Source organism: Phascolarctos cinereus, unplaced genomic scaffold (assembly GCF_003287225.1).
Source record: "Phascolarctos cinereus isolate Bilbo 61053 unplaced genomic scaffold, phaCin_HiC Scaffold_1;HRSCAF=81, whole genome shotgun sequence".
Lineage (NCBI taxonomy): Eukaryota > Metazoa > Chordata > Mammalia > Diprotodontia > Phascolarctidae > Phascolarctos > Phascolarctos cinereus.
This window is the reverse complement of record NW_027555514.1, coordinates 68,695,439-68,713,402: the sequence shown is the minus strand read 5'-3', so window position 1 is coordinate 68,713,402 and position 17,964 is coordinate 68,695,439. Positions and strand designations below refer to the sequence as shown.

At 41.5% G+C, this 17,964-nt stretch overlaps 1 protein-coding gene and 1 long non-coding RNA gene across 7 annotated transcripts in view; one reads left to right on the top strand and one right to left on the bottom strand.

Annotated features, from left to right (window-relative positions):
• ZEB1 (zinc finger E-box binding homeobox 1) overlaps positions 1-13,968 on the bottom strand; it is a 197,987-nt gene extending 184,019 nt beyond the window's left edge. For all 4 annotated transcript variants that reach the window (XM_020990481.2, XM_020990484.2, XM_020990483.2 and 1 more), the window contains exon 1: positions 13,877-13,968. In XM_020990481.2, coding sequence (XP_020846140.1) covers positions 13,877-13,934 — 58 coding nt within the window. In that variant the 5' untranslated portion in view covers positions 13,935-13,968. The remainder of the gene's footprint in view (positions 1-13,876) is intronic.
• Positions 13,330-17,964, top strand: part of LOC110211261 (uncharacterized) — a 92,638-nt gene continuing 88,003 nt past the window's right edge. Inside the window, exon 1 of one of the 3 annotated variants that reach the window (XR_002325331.2) lies at positions 13,330-13,569. This is a non-coding gene — a long non-coding RNA (uncharacterized LOC110211261). The remainder of the gene's footprint in view (positions 13,570-17,964) is intronic. The other 2 variants (XR_002325330.2, XR_013485800.1) reach the window with 2 other exon arrangements.

Here is a 17,964-nt window from a genome sequence, read left to right as displayed (position 1 = left end):
CTGGGGCCCAGGGAAATTGAAAAAATAATATATACAAGGGGATATCTAAGGTTCCTTCCAATTTTGGTTCTATGATAATTATATGACCTTTCACCCAATGGAGAAATCTTCTCTACAACACATCCTCTTTGTATGCAAATTCTCCCTCCTACAAAAATACACCTAATAATATTAACACACAATCCATTTTTATTAATCTTATCCACCAGGAGATCATGAAAGATTGTCAAATCCAGATATATTATCTTTAGCAGTTCCCTAATACAGACATGTAATAATTATCAAAAAAGTTTTCCAACATCAATTGGGAATAGGGTCCCAAATGAATGAATTGTCTAGATAATTGAAGCTTATCTTTTTAGGTAATAAACCTTTAAAAATCTTTAAACTTTTTAAAATGTTATAAACTATTTTTCCTTAATAGAAGATACTGAATATAATTTAACCTTTAACCTGTGTTTAACAGAGCTATAATACAGAAATGACCTCAAGAACTACTAAAGATCATAGAGGTATTTCTCTTAACATTAAAGAGCCCTAGAACGCTTCAATTTTAAAATTCTTCTATCTATTGTTTCCCAAGTTTTTCCATGAAATTTCAATGAGATTTTAGAGGTCAACTAGTCAAACTTCATGCCTCTAGAGGTCCCCCTTTAGCTGTGTTAGCTGTGGTTTGGGGGCGTCACCGTGTGCCTGCTTTTAGCAGTCTGCCTCACATATGACACCTAATTACCAAGAGTTGAGAGATGAATTCATAAAGTATAAAAACTGCATATAAAAAAGAAGGCTCTTACAAGGCCTAAGGGCCTTGTATGTGAGAGCACTGTCGTTTTTCATGGACTTTGCAAAACAAGAACCCTCAACTCAAACATATATTGTACTTCATTAAGAAACACATTTTGTACATCACCTCACTTGATCTTTAACTTTGTAAGGTAAGGAGTTCAAGTATCATGATCCCTCTTTTACAGAAGGGACTGAGGAACAGAAAAGCTAACTGACCTGTTCAAGGCCACCTAACATAATCGGCAGAACTGGAATTCCAAACCCAGTGCTCTTTCCAACACAAGTCAACTTTCTCCTATCAATTTCTATTCTCTTGACCTTCATTAACATGCTATTCTGGCACCTTTCTTATGCTGTAGCCAGGGCAATGGGTTATATTGGATATATTACTGAATGTAAAAGTCTGATGGATCATATTAACTTGTCAAATCCTTAAATACAAGCCAAGCAATCAATTCTGTATTTGTCATGACAAGTTCAACTAAATTTGGAAAGATTTGTCACCAGGTGACAATAGGTGATTAAATTATTTTAGCTACAGCAAATCTACTAAGGCATGGAGGGGTTGTGACCTACATCAGTGGAAGGATTAGCCACACTGATGTAATTACAAATGTTTTCAAGTATCATACTTGCTTGGAAACTATTTTTGCTTACTTCTTGGTTCTCGGCTATCTCACAGAATTTTTAGGTTATTAAATAAACTATTAGATGAACTTTAAAAGTAGTTAAATTTAGTGTATTTGATGTAAATTTGTCAAAGAGGGTCAGTCAGGTAGATAAGCAGTCCTGTTGGTTTTCCTTTCCAGTAAATTTTCTTTTTTTCCAATGTTTCAAAAAGGCTTCTCCACAAAGTCCTATCCTCACACCTCATCATAGTGTACTAATGATCCTGGTTTCTAAAAAGTTTTCCAAAGGATTACAAACTCTAACCTTTCTACAAGGCCAGAGGGGCTTCAAGTACAGTCTCAAGAACAGATATAGTATGTTTTCTGAATACCAATCAAGCTAAGGATAGAAAGGTTTGTAACAAGGAAGCTGGTCACCCCACATTGAATTATTTGGTCACCGCAATCCAAGAAATAAAGAAAAATACAAAAGTGCTCAGTTCAACACAGCCTACTTATTTTAAACTAACAATGGCAGACAAGACAGAAGGCACTAAGATCATACAATATGCAGAACACCTATAACTATAACAACCTTTAACTTGGTTGTTACTGCTTTACATGAGAGATCCTTATCCAAATAAGTGGACCTGGTACTGGAAGAACTGAATCATATCAACATTAACATTCTGACCATAAGTAAAATCAGAAGATGGAAGGTAGTTGCAGCTAAATGGAAAGAAAGTCCACGTGTTTTTTCTTGTACAGGCCAATAAAAAGGTACTGGTTTAATGAGATCAAAGCCTTGAATAAATGTGTCACTGGACATTATTCGGTTAGTAAGTATTGTTGTGCTTATGATAAGTTCTTTCAAAAAGACCACCATGAAAATAATTATACCTTAGGTACTAACATCCTTCCACAGGATGAAGAGGTAAATTCTGTAAGGAACTCAGTAAGGCCTCCAAATGAACTGATAGTTAGCAAATTCAATGCAAAGGTAACAAATATCAGTTGGTCAGTCAACAAGCATTTATTAAGTGATTACTTTATGATTACACTTATGTTATTATGCTAAGTGCTAGGAATACAAATTTAAGCCAAAAAAAAAAAAAGAAAAAAGACAGCCCTTGCCTTCAGGGAATTGATATTCTAATGGGAGAAGAGAACATCTAAATTTAATATTAGTTCCCAAAGAGGGCCATACTGCCCCCTGGGAGGAGCTGGAAAAAGGGGGGGTAGCCTCGGATGCAATTGGGGGGGTGTTGAATAAAAATAAAGGGGGGTGGAAGCATAAGGAAAGAAGAGAAGAAAATTCTGAAAAATGATTGTACATGTTTCATCTATTGTGAAATAGAGTTAAAGTCATAGTGATTACATTGTTTTCCAAATAAACACACAAAATGTAAGTTATAACCCATTAGTGGTCAAGTCAGCCAATGGGTCTTAACAGCAAGTGTCGGCTGGCAAGCCTGCCGGGCATTGTCAGGAAGTCCAGCATGCATTGGCAGGAATATGTGTGGGTAATGACTTATTTACAATATTATACTATTGCACATATAGCTACATATGGCTCATCAAAATTTCAATGCAGGAAAAACCCCACAAATTTACAATAAATTATTAAATTTAACATGTGTCATTTAAAAACAGTATTTTTTTGGAATGATGCAAATTTTTCCAAAAAAATCATTAAAGGGTTAAAGGAGGTAGATTTTCAGGGTGGTGCTGGGTCCAGTCAAACAGAGGGACCTTCCAGGAGCAGAGGTCCAAGGCATGAATTCCAGAAGGAATTAAGTTTCTGGAGCATGGTAGAGAAGTCCAAAATGCAGCCTGATGAGAAATGAAGAGAAATGTGTTGTGCTGTGTAAATAGAAATGTTCTTTTTTTGGTCTTTTTGCATTTAAATTCAAAATGACTAAAAATTTTTAAAAAAGAAAAGAAATGAAGACATGGCTGATTAGCCTGGATGCCCTCCTTAAATGGAGGCTTTGGGAGGGGCCAATCAATATGAGGATGAGGACAGCAAAAAACAAATACTCAAATGGATTTGTGATAGCATCAATTCAGAAACAAAAAATAAACTGAAAAATAGTGATTGGGAAGAAGCAATGAGTGATTATGAACATGAAGACTACACAGAAGGCTCATGCTGATGTCACAAATCCTGAGGTACCTAAGAGGCACAGAGCTGGATTTGGAGTCAGGAAGGCCAGAGTTTGAATCCTGCTCAGACATTGTGGGATCCTGGGCAAATCATTTAATTTCTCAGCCTCAGTTTCCTCATTCGTAAAATGTGGATAATAATATCATCTCTCTTAGAAGGGTTGTGAGGCCAGGAGTTTTACAAACTTTAAAGCCCTATATAAATGCTATTAAATATTAGCTATTATTTTTGAGAAAAGCAGGTAGGGGGATTGGTGGATAGAGTACCAGACTTGGAGTCAGGAAGACTCATCTTCCTAAGTTCAAATCAAATCAAATCAAAACTTATTAGTTTTGTGACCCTGGGCAAGTCACTTAATCCTATTTGCCTCAGCTTCCTCATCTGTAAAATGAGCTAGAGAGGGAAACAGCAAACCACTCCAGTATCTTTGCCAAGAAAATCCCAAATGGGGGCACAAAGAGTCAGACATGACTGAACGACAAAAATAATTTTTGAGAAAAGCATCAAAAGGTATTGAACATGATGAGTATCAAAATGACATCACAAAAAATTAAATTAAGTCATTTTAACAGTCAAGAAATGATTTGTTACTAATGTGGGAATCATTTCAGAAATAATTCTCTATGTAAAATCAGACCATGGACTTGTCTGAGCAAAGACAAGTGTGCAAAGTAGAAGAATAAAATGAGAAAAAGATAAGGCATACAATTAACACAACTTCTTTGTGTCATAAACAAGTTAGTGATACCAACAATGTGATACAGACATCAGAAAAGACAGACACCAATAACAATAACTTCATATGTGACAGATCTAAATCAAGTGCATTTGTGGGGAGGCTGAAGGAGCCTATTAAGTGCCTTGCAAGTCCTTGAATCCTCAAGTCAATAGATATGGCAGCCAAGGGCAACCCTAAATTTAGAATGAAGACAGATAGATAGATACAGATGTGTGTATGTATGTGTATATTTGAAATTTACAGAGAAGGATGGTAGAAGATTATGAATAGTATCACTGCCTAAAAGACAGAGAAGCAATAATGGGTAAAAACCAGTTTGAAGAAAGCCTGCTAAGAGATAGAACTAAGCAAAGGGAACTCAAAGATGAAACTAAAAGGTCAACAAATGGATATAAAAGAACTGCAAAGATTTTTATGACAAATAATTTTCACCATCCATGACTGTGAACCCACCACACCGGGGACTCTAATACTTCAGCCATGGTTTTACCCATAGATGAAACAGAAGTTATACCAAAAAGAAAAAAGTCAGGACAAAAGGGCGGACCAGATGAAATGAATATCAAGGAAGAACTTTGTATTAGAAGAAACAGTTCTGAAGCAACTGATTCACAAACTAACTGGAAGTGAAAGATAAAGGTATGAGAAAAATCTTGGACAGCATTCTTAGCCCCTCCAAAATCAACTAAGAAATCATCAGCAACTAGTGCTCTCTAGGCCTGATTTTCCATCTACAAAAAATTTTTATAAAATAAGTTACACATACAGGCTGTCCTAATAGTCTTGGTGCAACTGTAAGCCATTATTAATAGCTTTAAACTTTAATAGATTAAAGCTGCATTAAGACTTTTGGGACATCCTGTCTGTCAATGGCATCGTAATGAGGGAAAATGCAGGCTTCTGTAAGTATTCTTTCATGGAAAACCACCTCTTTGTACACAAGTCATCAAAAGATGCAGAGAACATAATTTCACACTATTTATTGTTGACTATTTTTTTAAAAAAGTCTTTTTCCATGTAACAGAGCAAACTACTTCCTTAAAGCCTCTTCTTCCAATAAGAAGTCTCCCATGGATATATCAAAATTATGCTAAATTCATAGAAAGATGTAACAGCAGAGAACTTAGTTTTATGAACTTCTTATTAATATCAGACAGGGCATAAAGCAGAAATATGTAGGCCTGGAGTCCAAGCTGAAACGGGTTCCCCAGTACTCAGGAGTCCTTAACCTTTTGTGGGTCATGGATCACTTGATTTCTAATGAAACCTAGGGACTCATCAGACTAATGTTTTTAGATAACTGAAGTGAATGCTAAATTTCAGTTAGAGGTGAGTGAAAATAAAGAATTTTTTTTGCCATCCAAGTTCATGAACCCTAGGCTTAGAACCCCTATTATATGATTATTTATGTCCTACAAATGCTCTTATTTGTGGATGCTTGCCATTACAGAGCTATCTGGACCAAAAATGACAATCATTCAAAAAAGTATGTCTTACCCATCTACACCGGATGGGTACACAGTAAATATATGAAGAACCAGAGTAAAAGATATCATCAAAGAAAGGCATGTGTGATTTAAAAAAAAAAAAAAGATAAGCCTGTCACATGGCAAAAGGGAGGTGAGGGATAACTGATATTCTCCAGCTGTCCTCAGAATGCCAAGAGAAAGGTAAGAAGGGCCCAATCAGTTGAGTAGACTTCTTATGGAAAACTTAGAGGAGGCTGTGGTCCAGAGCTGCAAAGGATGAGCAAGCCTGGACAGGATGTGATCTGCATCACTGTTGAGAACATCCCCAGTGATGAGATCACAGATCCATTTCAGTATTTTAAAGTGTTTTGAGGCTGTGCATATATATTTTAAATTATATCAAAGGTGACTCTCTACTAAATCACTCACAGGATTAAATTCGTCCAGCAACGAGAGACAGCAAGGCATATGGGAGAGGCTGTTGGACTTGGGAGTGTGAAAGATCTGGGTTCAAATCCTATCACAGACACTTACTACCTTGGGCAAGTCACTGAACCTTTCTCAGCCTCAGTTTCCTTATTTGTCAAATAAGTAGGTCTGGACTCCATGACTTTCCAACTCTAAATTTATGATCCTTGATCCATGAAATACATGAGGCTAAACCTTAACAACTGTACCAGTACTTTTTGGGGGATATCTTAATCATGCACTCTTACCTTTACATAACTGTCATTTCAGAATTAAAAACAAACGCCTCCCTTGTGACATTAAAGGGGAGCTAAGGAAAATCTTCTGTAAATCACTACAACTTTAAATAACATAAAGTGCAATAAATACAACTTTATTTAAAAATGCAAAAAACATTTCCTAGCTCACAGACTATACAAAAACCCACCATGAGCTAGATTTGGCCTCAGGCCATACAGTCTGCCACTGCCAATGAAGTTCCTTACAACTCTGAAACTATTTTTCAGTAAACAGAATTTAAAATAGAATAATTAGCTTAAATGTTATCCTAAATTATCCAAAATCAAGATATAGCATAAGTGTTATTCTAGGAAGACAACTCTGGAGGGGGCAGTCTACACTTTGATAGGATAAATTACATATTAAGGATGTTTCTTGTGAAAAAAAGAGAATCAGAAAATTAGAAATTTTCAGCATGCTGTGGACATACATATAGATTTTAAATACACAGCTATCATTTTATTTCAGAATTAGAACTTTACTCCGACTCTATACACAAATAAGGAAAGAGAGGCCAGAAAGGGCATTTTATTATATCATACTTAGAATTTTAAATACAAAGGGATGAAATTATCAAATTGATCCCTAGAATCAGTATATGGAGCTAAACAGAGGCAACATGAATAAAAAGGTGAGGATAAATTAAAAATAATCAATTTTAAATACAGAAAGCATAGAATAGCTTCAGTAGAGACAATGGAGTCCAAGAAAAATTTTAATAAAATAGGGAGAAAAGACTAGCATAATCAAAATAACAAGAACATAAGAGTAGTCTAAAGTTCTTTACATTTCCAGGGTCTGGGAAAGGCCAATAAACTAATCAATTACAAAAGACTTTTTTTTTAAAGTTTACAGAAAGGGGGAGGGAATTAATACCTAAGTTATTTTGAGGTTCAGAAATTGAGGTCTTCCAAAAATTAGATTTCTTCCCCTAAGAAAGCAATGCTTTTGAATAAGCTATACCAAGACATCATTAAAAACAATTGGAATAATTAACATCTACACTGGGAGCAGTTCTAAAGAGGAAGCAGCTAAATGTCAAACATCTTGCGATTGTGAATTATTTAACAAAAATGACTACATAAGAAATAAAACGGTAACTAATATCTCAAATGAACAATCACAAATACTATATCCTGGTACAAATAATAATGTTATACAGATAAAAATCTATCAAGTTTGGTAGAGTAACATCATAAAAAGTCTAAATCACTGAATCCATGTTTCAATGTTAAGCCCCAAGGCTTGTGTTCAAATCCTAATCTGACGACTTGCATGACACCTCCTTGGGTCTCAATTTCCTCATTTGTAAAATGGAATGTTGGACTGGCTATCCTCTGAGACGTCTTCCGATCCTAAATCTCTGGTCCCACAAATCAGCAAAACCCAGGCTCATACTCCTAAACGTTCATGAAATCCTGGATCAAGGTTTTAGGGTTATATACTTAGACTTTCAGATATTTTCTTTTGAAAACTGAACCCTTCAAAAGAAACAGAGAGCCTCAGTAACCTGGAAATAGCAGCCTCCCACAAAGCACCTGCCCTGTTTTCAGTCCAGTCCCAGCAGTCACCATCCAGGGGAGTGACCTCAGTAGAGAAGAGAATTAGTTACTGCCTTTGCAGGTGCTACAGCCCCTGACTCCTCAGCAACCACAGCCACTGAAGACCAGAACAAGATTTCTTACCTCTCAAGGCCTGGGTATTGCCAAATGGTTATAAGTCAAAAAATGACACAGCTTTATCAGTGGAAATTACATGAAAGCAAATGCACTGCCATCTGCTTTGATGTTACATCCCTGAGGACCATGGGGCCTTTCTATCTGACTTGAAACCGAAATTTCTAAAATCTATTATCTCTCCCATTAGAATGTGTGCTCCTTGACAGCATGGACTGTCTTGCTTTGCTATCTACATATCTCCAGTGTTTAACTCTGTGTTTTGCATAGTAATTGTTTAATAAATGCATTTTCAGCTATTTGTTCCATAATTTCAGATACATGACAGGTTTAAGTTCAAATTCCTAGCAATTATTATACTTCCACTTTTATTTTCTATTTCTATTTTATGCATAAAGAACATAAATGTTTTAATATTAAGTCACACCTTCACAGACCAAAGTGATGTAAAATGGGTAAAGCCCCTGTTTGTAGATAGGTTCACCAAGTCCCTTAACCTGTTTCAGAGAACTTTCCTTCTGCATTTTGGTGTACTAGGTGCATATCTGCACTTAACACCTGCAGAGCTGCTTTCTACCTCCCCCATTACAATCAGCACACAAAGTAGCTGAGGACTCACCAATGTAATCCCACATGATAGAGCATCTGTGTTTACATCTGGCTCTCCTCACATGTTTGGAAATGATTAACACAGGAAAGGTTAAAAAAAAAACCAATAAAAGAAGCTTAACCACAATAATAAGCAATGTTGCCATTATTAAAAATCACGCATTGCTAATTAGGATCCTTTGGCACATTTAGAGTGGAAACATATTTAGCAACACTTGATAAAAAGGGGAAGAAAAAGTATGATCGATCAAAGCTAAATTAAATAACATGCATCAGTGAGAGGTGGGTCTCACTTTAAAAATAAGCATTATTTGAAATTTTACTCCATGTTACAATTAATATGTCATTTAAAAAATAATAAGTTCCATCAGCTCAGAAAAATGTGAGATCAGCACCACCACAATTCCTGCTAGGCTCTTGATAATTATGAGAATGCCAAGTTTAAGTAATGCCTCTGAGGTGATAAAGACCTAATTATAAAAGGCTACACTATTTATATGATGGCACACTAAGAAAAATTATGTAAAAACAAAAAATCATATTTTCATGGTATTAAGTTTTATGTTTATCTTAAGATAAAAAGGTGTAACTCACTTTTTATTAAAAGTGTTGGTATACTCACACAATGTTACAATAATTAGGCAATTAAATATTTCTGACATTAGAACTAAATTAAAAGCTTTTAAAAAAGCAATTTAGTAGTATATTTATACAATTGATTGAAGATGTAAAGTAAAAGGAAAGCTAGTTACTTTTAGTGGTCCAAACCTGAGATTTCATTAGTATAGTGGACAGCTGGAAAGAAAATCCCCTTCCTGTGCACATAAATGTACAAGGACAGGAAACATGGTTTTAAAGTTAGCTTGAGCACTAAGAGGGTAACTGACTTGACCATCATAATACAGCATGTTGGTGTTAAAACTTGAACCCAGGACTTTCTGAGTTTAAGAATGGTCTGTCCCCACACCACACTGCCTCTGCAGTTACTTCATTAAACAAAATATGCATTTTATAAACTGTAATTTCAATTTTTATGTAAGACTGTATTGGATTCAGAACAGTACAAAACATGATCCCTAATAAGAAGGATGGGGGAGGGGCTTTAGGAAAGGATCATCAAAAGAAGGTATGAAAGCAGTATCCTTAAATTATTAAGGGCTGGAGTCTACTGGTAACTCCTTAAGGTTAACTGCTATATAATTTCCATTTACTTTTTTAAGAGAGACACAGTAATAATTTTAAAGAGCTATGTTATTCCTTACTTCAAGGATTAGAATAATTCCCCATAAGGAAAAAAAATCCCAGTGGAGATATGATTGCCACTCTGTTACCATTATATTATTAGAATTTTCATATGAGATTTCATGTTTGCTCTGCTCCAATTGTTATTAAAATATAGCCACTATAAAAAAATGGCAGTCAGTAAGTCCTCAAGCCCTACTCCCAACACACATGCACACATATACACAACACCCCCCCCCACCAATATATAAAATAAAGAAAAACTAAGAACATAGGCCTTTTAGTAATACAATTTGGTCCAACTGCAATTTTAAGGTAAAGATTATTAGATTTGAAAATATTTCTATCAAAATTTCAATTATGTTACATCTGTTACTTAAAACTAGAACAATGTGAAATAATTTGACAAAAATGAGAATACTAAAGGTTCTAAACATGGTAAGAGGTAAAAAGACTCATGGTAGAGTAGTACAATATATCTCTTTTGTTAGCATCCTCTACTGGTGGATTCCAAAGACAGCAAGGAAAGTGCCTCTAACATATGCATGTACCTTTCCATTTCCTTAATATACCAGAATGACAGGCTTAAGTTACTGGAGTAGACTTATCCAAAAGAAAAGGTTGTAAGAAGTGGGAAATGAGAAAATTTAACTCTTAAAATATATATAATACACAAAGTGACCGGGGTCATTTTGCAATCAATTTAAGCAGCTCTAATTTATCTCCATCAAAGATGACTAACAACATTAACATAAAGTTCACTGCATAGGGTTTGTTCCCTGGGCAAACACTACTCAGATGGCTGACTAGCTGTCAAGTTAACAGTACTTGATACCCCTATTTTACATCCCCTACTCTGAAGATAGATATTCCAGAAGGAAATTAAAATGTTTTACATAAGCAGCACAATCTGCTATGCTTTAATCTAGAATGAACAAAAAATTATTTCCACCCAAATAAAATTAAGTACCTCTATGAACACCCCCCCACTGTAATCAATGCTTATTTCTTAACCATACATACACCTTTGAGGGTTAACATTTTTACTGGCAGTTCTCATCAGAAAATATCTGCAACTTAAACACGACTGCGTTGCTAAGAAATATTAACCAGTGCCCATCCAGAGATTTCACTGCAATGGCATGACAAGCTCATTTTTAATTCGCAAAATACATTGCTATTTACAGCCTAGAAAACAGCTATGCTAATTATCTATGAACGAAATGCATTTCAGAACAACAACAGAAAAAAGATGCAACGCTAGGATCCCAAAGTGATGAAAATGGAAGGTACCTGTAATAGTACTATCTTATACACCTTTTGTTTTCTGTGTGATGCATGCTGCAGACAAATCGTTTTGCGCTAACCAGCCTCAAATCTGTTTGTCTAATATTAAACACAAAGGAAAAACACTGACAGGCATCGCGGTAAATAAAGGCGTCCCTGGAGGCTGAACGCGGCAGACAGGAGGGGGCTGACATGCCGCCGGCAGCAGAAAACTCAACCCCATCTTTTTGTCTACCTGCACAAGTTGCCATTTGCCGCGGCGATCCGGAGCCGGCCTCTTTTTCCTGTGGATCTCCTAGACCTTTCCCCGAACGCCTTTTCCCCTTAGGTCATCTGTTGATATGCCTCGGGAGGAGAATATTCCTAGGACGGGATGTGGAGGAGAAGCTCCATTCTCTCTCCCGTGCAGGTAAACATGTTTACAGCAGCTGCACAGACACTGGTGGCTCAGACTCACATGTCACACACATGTCGTCAGCAACAAGAAAAGCCCCTTCCTCGGACGCCCAACACCGTAATCAGGGGAGACGGCGCCGCGCTTTCCGAACTTACCTTTCACGCAGCCCCCGGCGGCGGCTCGGGCGGCCCCGGCGGCCCCCACGCCAGGGGCGCTGCCTGCCCCGGGAAGCGAACCGGGCCGAGCCTGGGCAGCGCGCCCCCCGCCCCCGGCCGCCCCAGGCCCGCGGCGGCGGCGGCAGCAGCACAATAACGCAACTTTCAACCGCAACTTCGCGCGTTCTTTCCACCGAGGCTGTTTATTTACAGGTTTCAATGGTTAATTAAATCAACGGCCAGGAACCGCAATCCAAGTTCTGGTCTATGTAGAGCCCGCCCCACGGCTGGAAGGAGCAGCTGAGAGCTTCCTCTCGTCTCCAGACAGGAAGCCCCCCACACACACCACCTCAAATTGCAGGAAAGGTTACAAAGCCTCGCATTTCACAGTCCACGGGGGGCTAAGACAAGCGTTTCCACTCCAGCACATCCCCTCATTTTCTAGGAGATAGAGACGCTGTCACAGGCACGCTGTGTCCATCTCCCCTTCTCAAACCCATTTCTAACAGAACCCACGTCCCCCCAAGCAGCCCCAAGACCGAGGTCTAAGACGTCCATGTCATTCCTTATATAGACTCAGCAGCTCGGCCACGCCGTTCCCACCCATGATTCTACACGCAGGTACGGGGGCAGCACCAGCAGAGCCCGGGGGAGAAGGGCTCGCCCGCTACCCGCCCGGCCAGGGGAGTTTCAGGCCGGGAAAGGCTCGGGCAGAGACGCGAGAAACTTACAGGGGCTCGGCGGCGGCGGACGGAGCCTGGCGGCGGCCCGGGGGCTGGGGCTCGGGCTCTTTTCGGGCTGGCCCCCGGTGTGGCTGGGAGGCGGGGGGCTTCGCCCGCCGATCAGCCTGGATCAATAAGCACTACTGCAGCAGCAGCGGCGGCAGCGGTAGCGGCCGCGTCCGTCCGTCTGTCCCCCCCCTCCTCCCTTCCCCTCCCACTCGAGCCCGAGCCGCAGACACAGCTTCACGCTCGGCTCCGCGCGTCTCCCCCAGGTAACAACTTCCCCAACAACACACACGCGCACCGACCCCCTCCGCACAGAGCCCTCTCCCCCACGTGCCCCCCCAGCTCTGGGGGCCGGGGTCTCTAGGCTTCCGAGCCAGGTAACTTGCCAGACGGCCGCGGGCACCACCCAGGGCGGGCGGACAGCAGCCTTCCCCCACGCATCCGCTCTCGCCACTCGGGAAAGACAACTTCGGGCTCCCCCTCGCCCCTGCCCCAGGAGCCGGGGGGTGGCGGCAGGAGCTCCCCGCCCCTCCTGGCGCACCAAAAACACAGTTCACAACCACTAGCAGCACCGCCACCCCCCGCCCCAGGCAAGGCAAACAGCACGGGCGCCCCCCCCCCCACGGCCGCGCGGATGCAGGGGGGGCGGGGGGCCACTTTCGCCCCTGGGGACGCAGGGAACAAGTTTGTTCCTCGGGCTCCCGGGGGCCTCCGGGTTGCGAGAGAATGACACGGAGGAGGGCTGAGCAGGGAGGAGGAGGAGGAAGAGAAGGGGGGGGAAGCTAGAAAGAGAGAGACAGAGGGGGAAAAGTGCGAAAAGCCGCGGCGGCGGCTCCGCCCGGAGCCGGAGAAGTGGCCCCGCCGCCCCGAGGGGGCCGGGGATGCAGCCGCGGCGGCGGCGGCGGCTAACGGTCCAGGGAGGCAGGCGCGGCGGGAGCCGCTAGGCGGAGAGACGCCAGGTAAGAGGAGCCCGAGCTAACGGTTCAGGCAGAGGCAGCCGCCGCCGGGCTGGGGCACGGGCAGCAGCAGCGGCTCGGGCTGGGTTGGGCTGGGCTGGGCTCCGGCTCCGGCTCGGGCTCCAGCCCAGCGAGCAGGAGGCGGCGGGGGGCTCCCACCACTACTTTCTACTTTCCCACTCGACTTTCCCCGTCCCTCGCCCGGCGGCCCCCCAGCCCGGCCCGGCTCTCCCTCCTCAGCCCCGGGCGCGCCCCGGCGGCCGGGCTCGCCCTGGGCCCCGCCGCTCCCCGGGCCCGTCCGCGGACTCACCGTTATTGCGCCGCGGGTTCGCCTGCTTTCTGCGCTTACACCTGGGGCCATCCGCCATGATCCTCTCGCTTGTGTCTAAATGCTCGAGTCACCTCCTCCCCCTCCCTCCCCCTTCCCCCCCTCACCCCTCCGCCTCCACCCCTCCCTCCCTCTCTCCACTCCCCCCCTCCCCGGGCTCCCCACCGCACCTGGTTTACGACACTCGCGGCTTTACGACATCACCTTCCTTACACCTAGAGGCGCTCGCTCTACGACCGGAACCTTGTTGCTAGGGCGAGGGCGGTTTGCGGCAACGGTGGGCGCTGGCGAGCTTTGCAAGTGAGGGGCTGAGGGAAAAGTTCCCCCTCAGGTACCCGGGGGGTGGTGGGGAAGCGGGAGACGGCCGGGACCTGGGCTGGAAAAGGTAAAGAGCGAGTCGAACGAAGCAGCGCTAGCCACCCCCTCCCGCGTTGGTGTCCCGTGTGCCCCCTCCCTTCCCCGAGATCCCCCGCCCGCTGCGCTCGGGGCCGAACTCTAGAGCCCTCTCTTAGAGCCGGGGGGCGCGGAGGGGGCTAGGCCGGGCTGCCTCCTCTCCCACCCGTGACCCTCAGCTGGGGGACTGTCGCTTGGACAGGTTCCGGGGTATCTGACAGCTGCCGCACACACCCACGCCCAGAGAACCCCCAGGACCGCGGACGGGGGGGGGGCGAGAAGCCCCGCGTGACCGCGAAGAGCTAGGTGGGGCGCCCGGCCCGGATCTCACCTGTGGTGGCCCCTCCCCCTCCGGGCAGACATAACGGATTGTGGGTATCAGGGCCGGAGAGTTACGGTATTAATTGGCCGTGATTTACAGCCCCGAGGCTGGCGCGCTTATTGCTTTAGGGGACCCCAAGTCAAGAAACAAAGGGGGGGACGGGGAGAACCTGGGGCAGTGGAGAGATCAGCTACTGCCCCCTGGCCTTGGGCGCGTTTACGGCTTTCTCCACTTCTCAGGACCCCAGCACCACCAAAGTCTAACCTTAACCGTCCACGGGAGGTGAGCTTCCCACCCCCAATTCAGCGGTTGAACCGCTGGAAAATTAAGTATCCAAGAGATGAGCCTGTTAGATGTTTTTTAAATACACCAGTTGCAAATGGAAAATAGAACAGTTGGAATCAACTTTTAAGTTCTCAGTAGATGAGCCTAGATGTGTTTTAAATACTAGTTGCAAATGGAAATGGAACAGTTTAAATTCCCAATAGATGAGCCTATTAGATGTGTCTTAAATGAGGTAGTTACACATGGAAAATGTAACAGTTGGAATCAGCTTTTAAGTACCCAATGGGTGAGCTTAGATGTGTTTTAAATATACTAGTTGTAATTGGACAATATGGCAGTTGTCAATGAGTAAGAAGTTTCTTCCTTCATAGGACAGAGAAAGCAGATAGATATATATCTATAGATATCTATAGATCTATAGATCTATAGATATCTATAGATCTATAGATCTATAGATATCTATAGATATATATGCTCTGCTATACATTTCTAGTAACATACATTCAGTTTTTGCCCTTGTTCTGTGAAAATTGCCTTCCTAACACATGCTACTTAATTTTGAAAGATTTTCTATCTAATAAGCTCTTACAGCCTTTCTTGAAATTAGGACGACTGAAGTCTAGAAACTTTAGATCACATTAAAAAGTATAAAGAATGAAACAGGATAATTTTCATTAGTAGAAAGTTTAATTCTGTAGGTAAAAGACAGTTCTATTGTCTATATTTTGGTTTGGACATCTTAAACAAGTAAATGTACTATTTATTGAAATTCAAGGTGTGACTCAAAATGAATGAGATTAGTATTCTACATCAGATTTTTATCCTTGAGTTAGTTATCATCTTGCAAGGAATCAAAATTACCCTTTCCCTTGATTAGCGTTTTGAGTATATCACTTCTCTTCTCGGGGCCTTCCAGTGGCTCTGAGTTGTCTTTAGATTTTAAGTTTGGTGGGTAACTAATTCTCCTTTTAAGTAACTATCTTTCTCTAACCTACACTGTTTGCTTCTGTCAGACAAATTTACTTACTACCTCCAGGATACTTTACTTTTGCCATTTCTTTTCTGAAATGTCTTCCTGAAGTTTTCTTGCTCTTCTTCCTTCTTGAATCTTTACCACAAAAAGTAATCATTGGACTCTAATTACCCCTCCCCATCCTTTATCCTTTTCACCTTTCAAAATGCATAGTGCTTAATACATGTGTTTGAATATTATAGTACTGTATGTTTCACTTGAATGCATATATAGAGGGCATTTCTGTAGAGCTTTTTTCAGGTTTGCAAAGCACTTTTCTTAGAACAACCCTTTGATGTGTGTAGCACCTATCCCCATTTTACAAATGAAGAAATTGACATTCAGAGGGAAGAAATGATTAGGCCAGAGTTACGTACCTAGTGTTAGAATCAGGATATGAACTCAGGTCTTCTGAAGCAGGGACTTGTTCTTTCCTCTCTCAGTTTTTCAGTAGTGCTGCTAGAGGTACCAGGATTCAATGACTCCAGGAATTGTTTCTGTTTCCTTGCCTTTGCCTCTTCTTCTTTACTCCCACCCCCTTCCATCAAGAGTTTCAGGCTAGGGGTGTGGAATGTTAATGTTTTGTGAATTTGGGAGAAACAAAACAAAGTTTTCTTTTTATCTCTTCTGTAAAATCAAAATCCTTTACAGGCCCCATTCAGTTATGTACAGAGACACATATAAATATACACATTGACAAAGGTATGTACACAAATGGACTGATATCCCATTCACACAATGCAATTCTGAGCTCTGTGAGGACAGTAATCATGCTTTTTTTTTTCTTGCCAGATTTTTCATGATATAACATGTTCTGTGTTGGTGAATACTAACCCTGAACACATTTCGTTTGCCAAAATGCTGTTTTTATTCATTATGTATTGGATAACTTGGCTATTCCCTCTGTTTGTACACAGCGTAACTCCTTTGTGTGCCTCATCCTGAGCAGTTCTTGAAAATGTTCTCTCACGTATCCTCCAGAGAGGAGCTGTCCTTAATTTTGGAAGTTCTCACAGAATCAGGGATGGAAGGGCACTTACCCCCAAATCCTCATTGTACAGATGAGTAAACTGACACTCAGAGAGTCGAAGTAAGTTGCCCATGATTACACATGTTGTACCTATTAGGGCTATGACTTGAGCTTCTGGATCTTCAGCTCCAAATCCAACGTTCTTTATATATTGTGGCTACAGAGCACTCAGCTTTTCCATTATCTCTCATTTCTGCTGCTTGTACAGATGGAAAAGGCGGTGGGTCAGTTACTTTTTGGATGATATCCCTAATTCTTGCATGTAGGTATTAGGCATATGCTGAAGCCAAGCTAAGTTCACCATGTCTCTATCTCCATAGCCCCTTTGGTCATCTGGTAGGTATTTTGATTCTTTGAAGTTTTCAGTGTTCCGAAATTAGTAACCCTATAACATAGGGGAGGCAAGAAGACCTTAAGACAATATGAATAAAACATTTATATAATAACCATTTATTGATTGCATTGTTTGTAAAATCTTTAAAATCTGTTATAAAAAAAAATCTAATGGGTCATGTCCCTATGTATCATCCTTATTCTTCAGTTTTGACATTTTATTTTTGCATTTCAGATATCACTAGTAGTTAAAATTAGAAGTGCTAGTACTTCATAGGAAAAGATTGGTTATACTGATGATCTGAAGAATCAATTGGTACCATTATAGAATTCAACATGAAAAATATTTTGATAGTACAGAACTGATGAAAGCTTGGGTATGTTATACCCAAATTCATAGAATTTTAAGTACCCATACAGCTTGCTACTCCTGCCCCCCCCCACACTTATTTATGTGTCACAAACAAAAGCCCTTGTGTCATGGTATCATCAGGGAGATTCTGCATGTAGTGGAACACAAAAGAAGTCTGAAAATGAGGCACAGTGAGGTCAGTAGTCTGTTCTGAGAGCCCAGATCAGTTCTTCATCAACCAATAAAGCCTTCCAAGATTGTTCCACTTCTCCCAACACCATGTGGAGTTGTTGTGGTGGTTGTTTTTATAAGATCATGTAATTAGAGCAAAAAGGGACTTCAG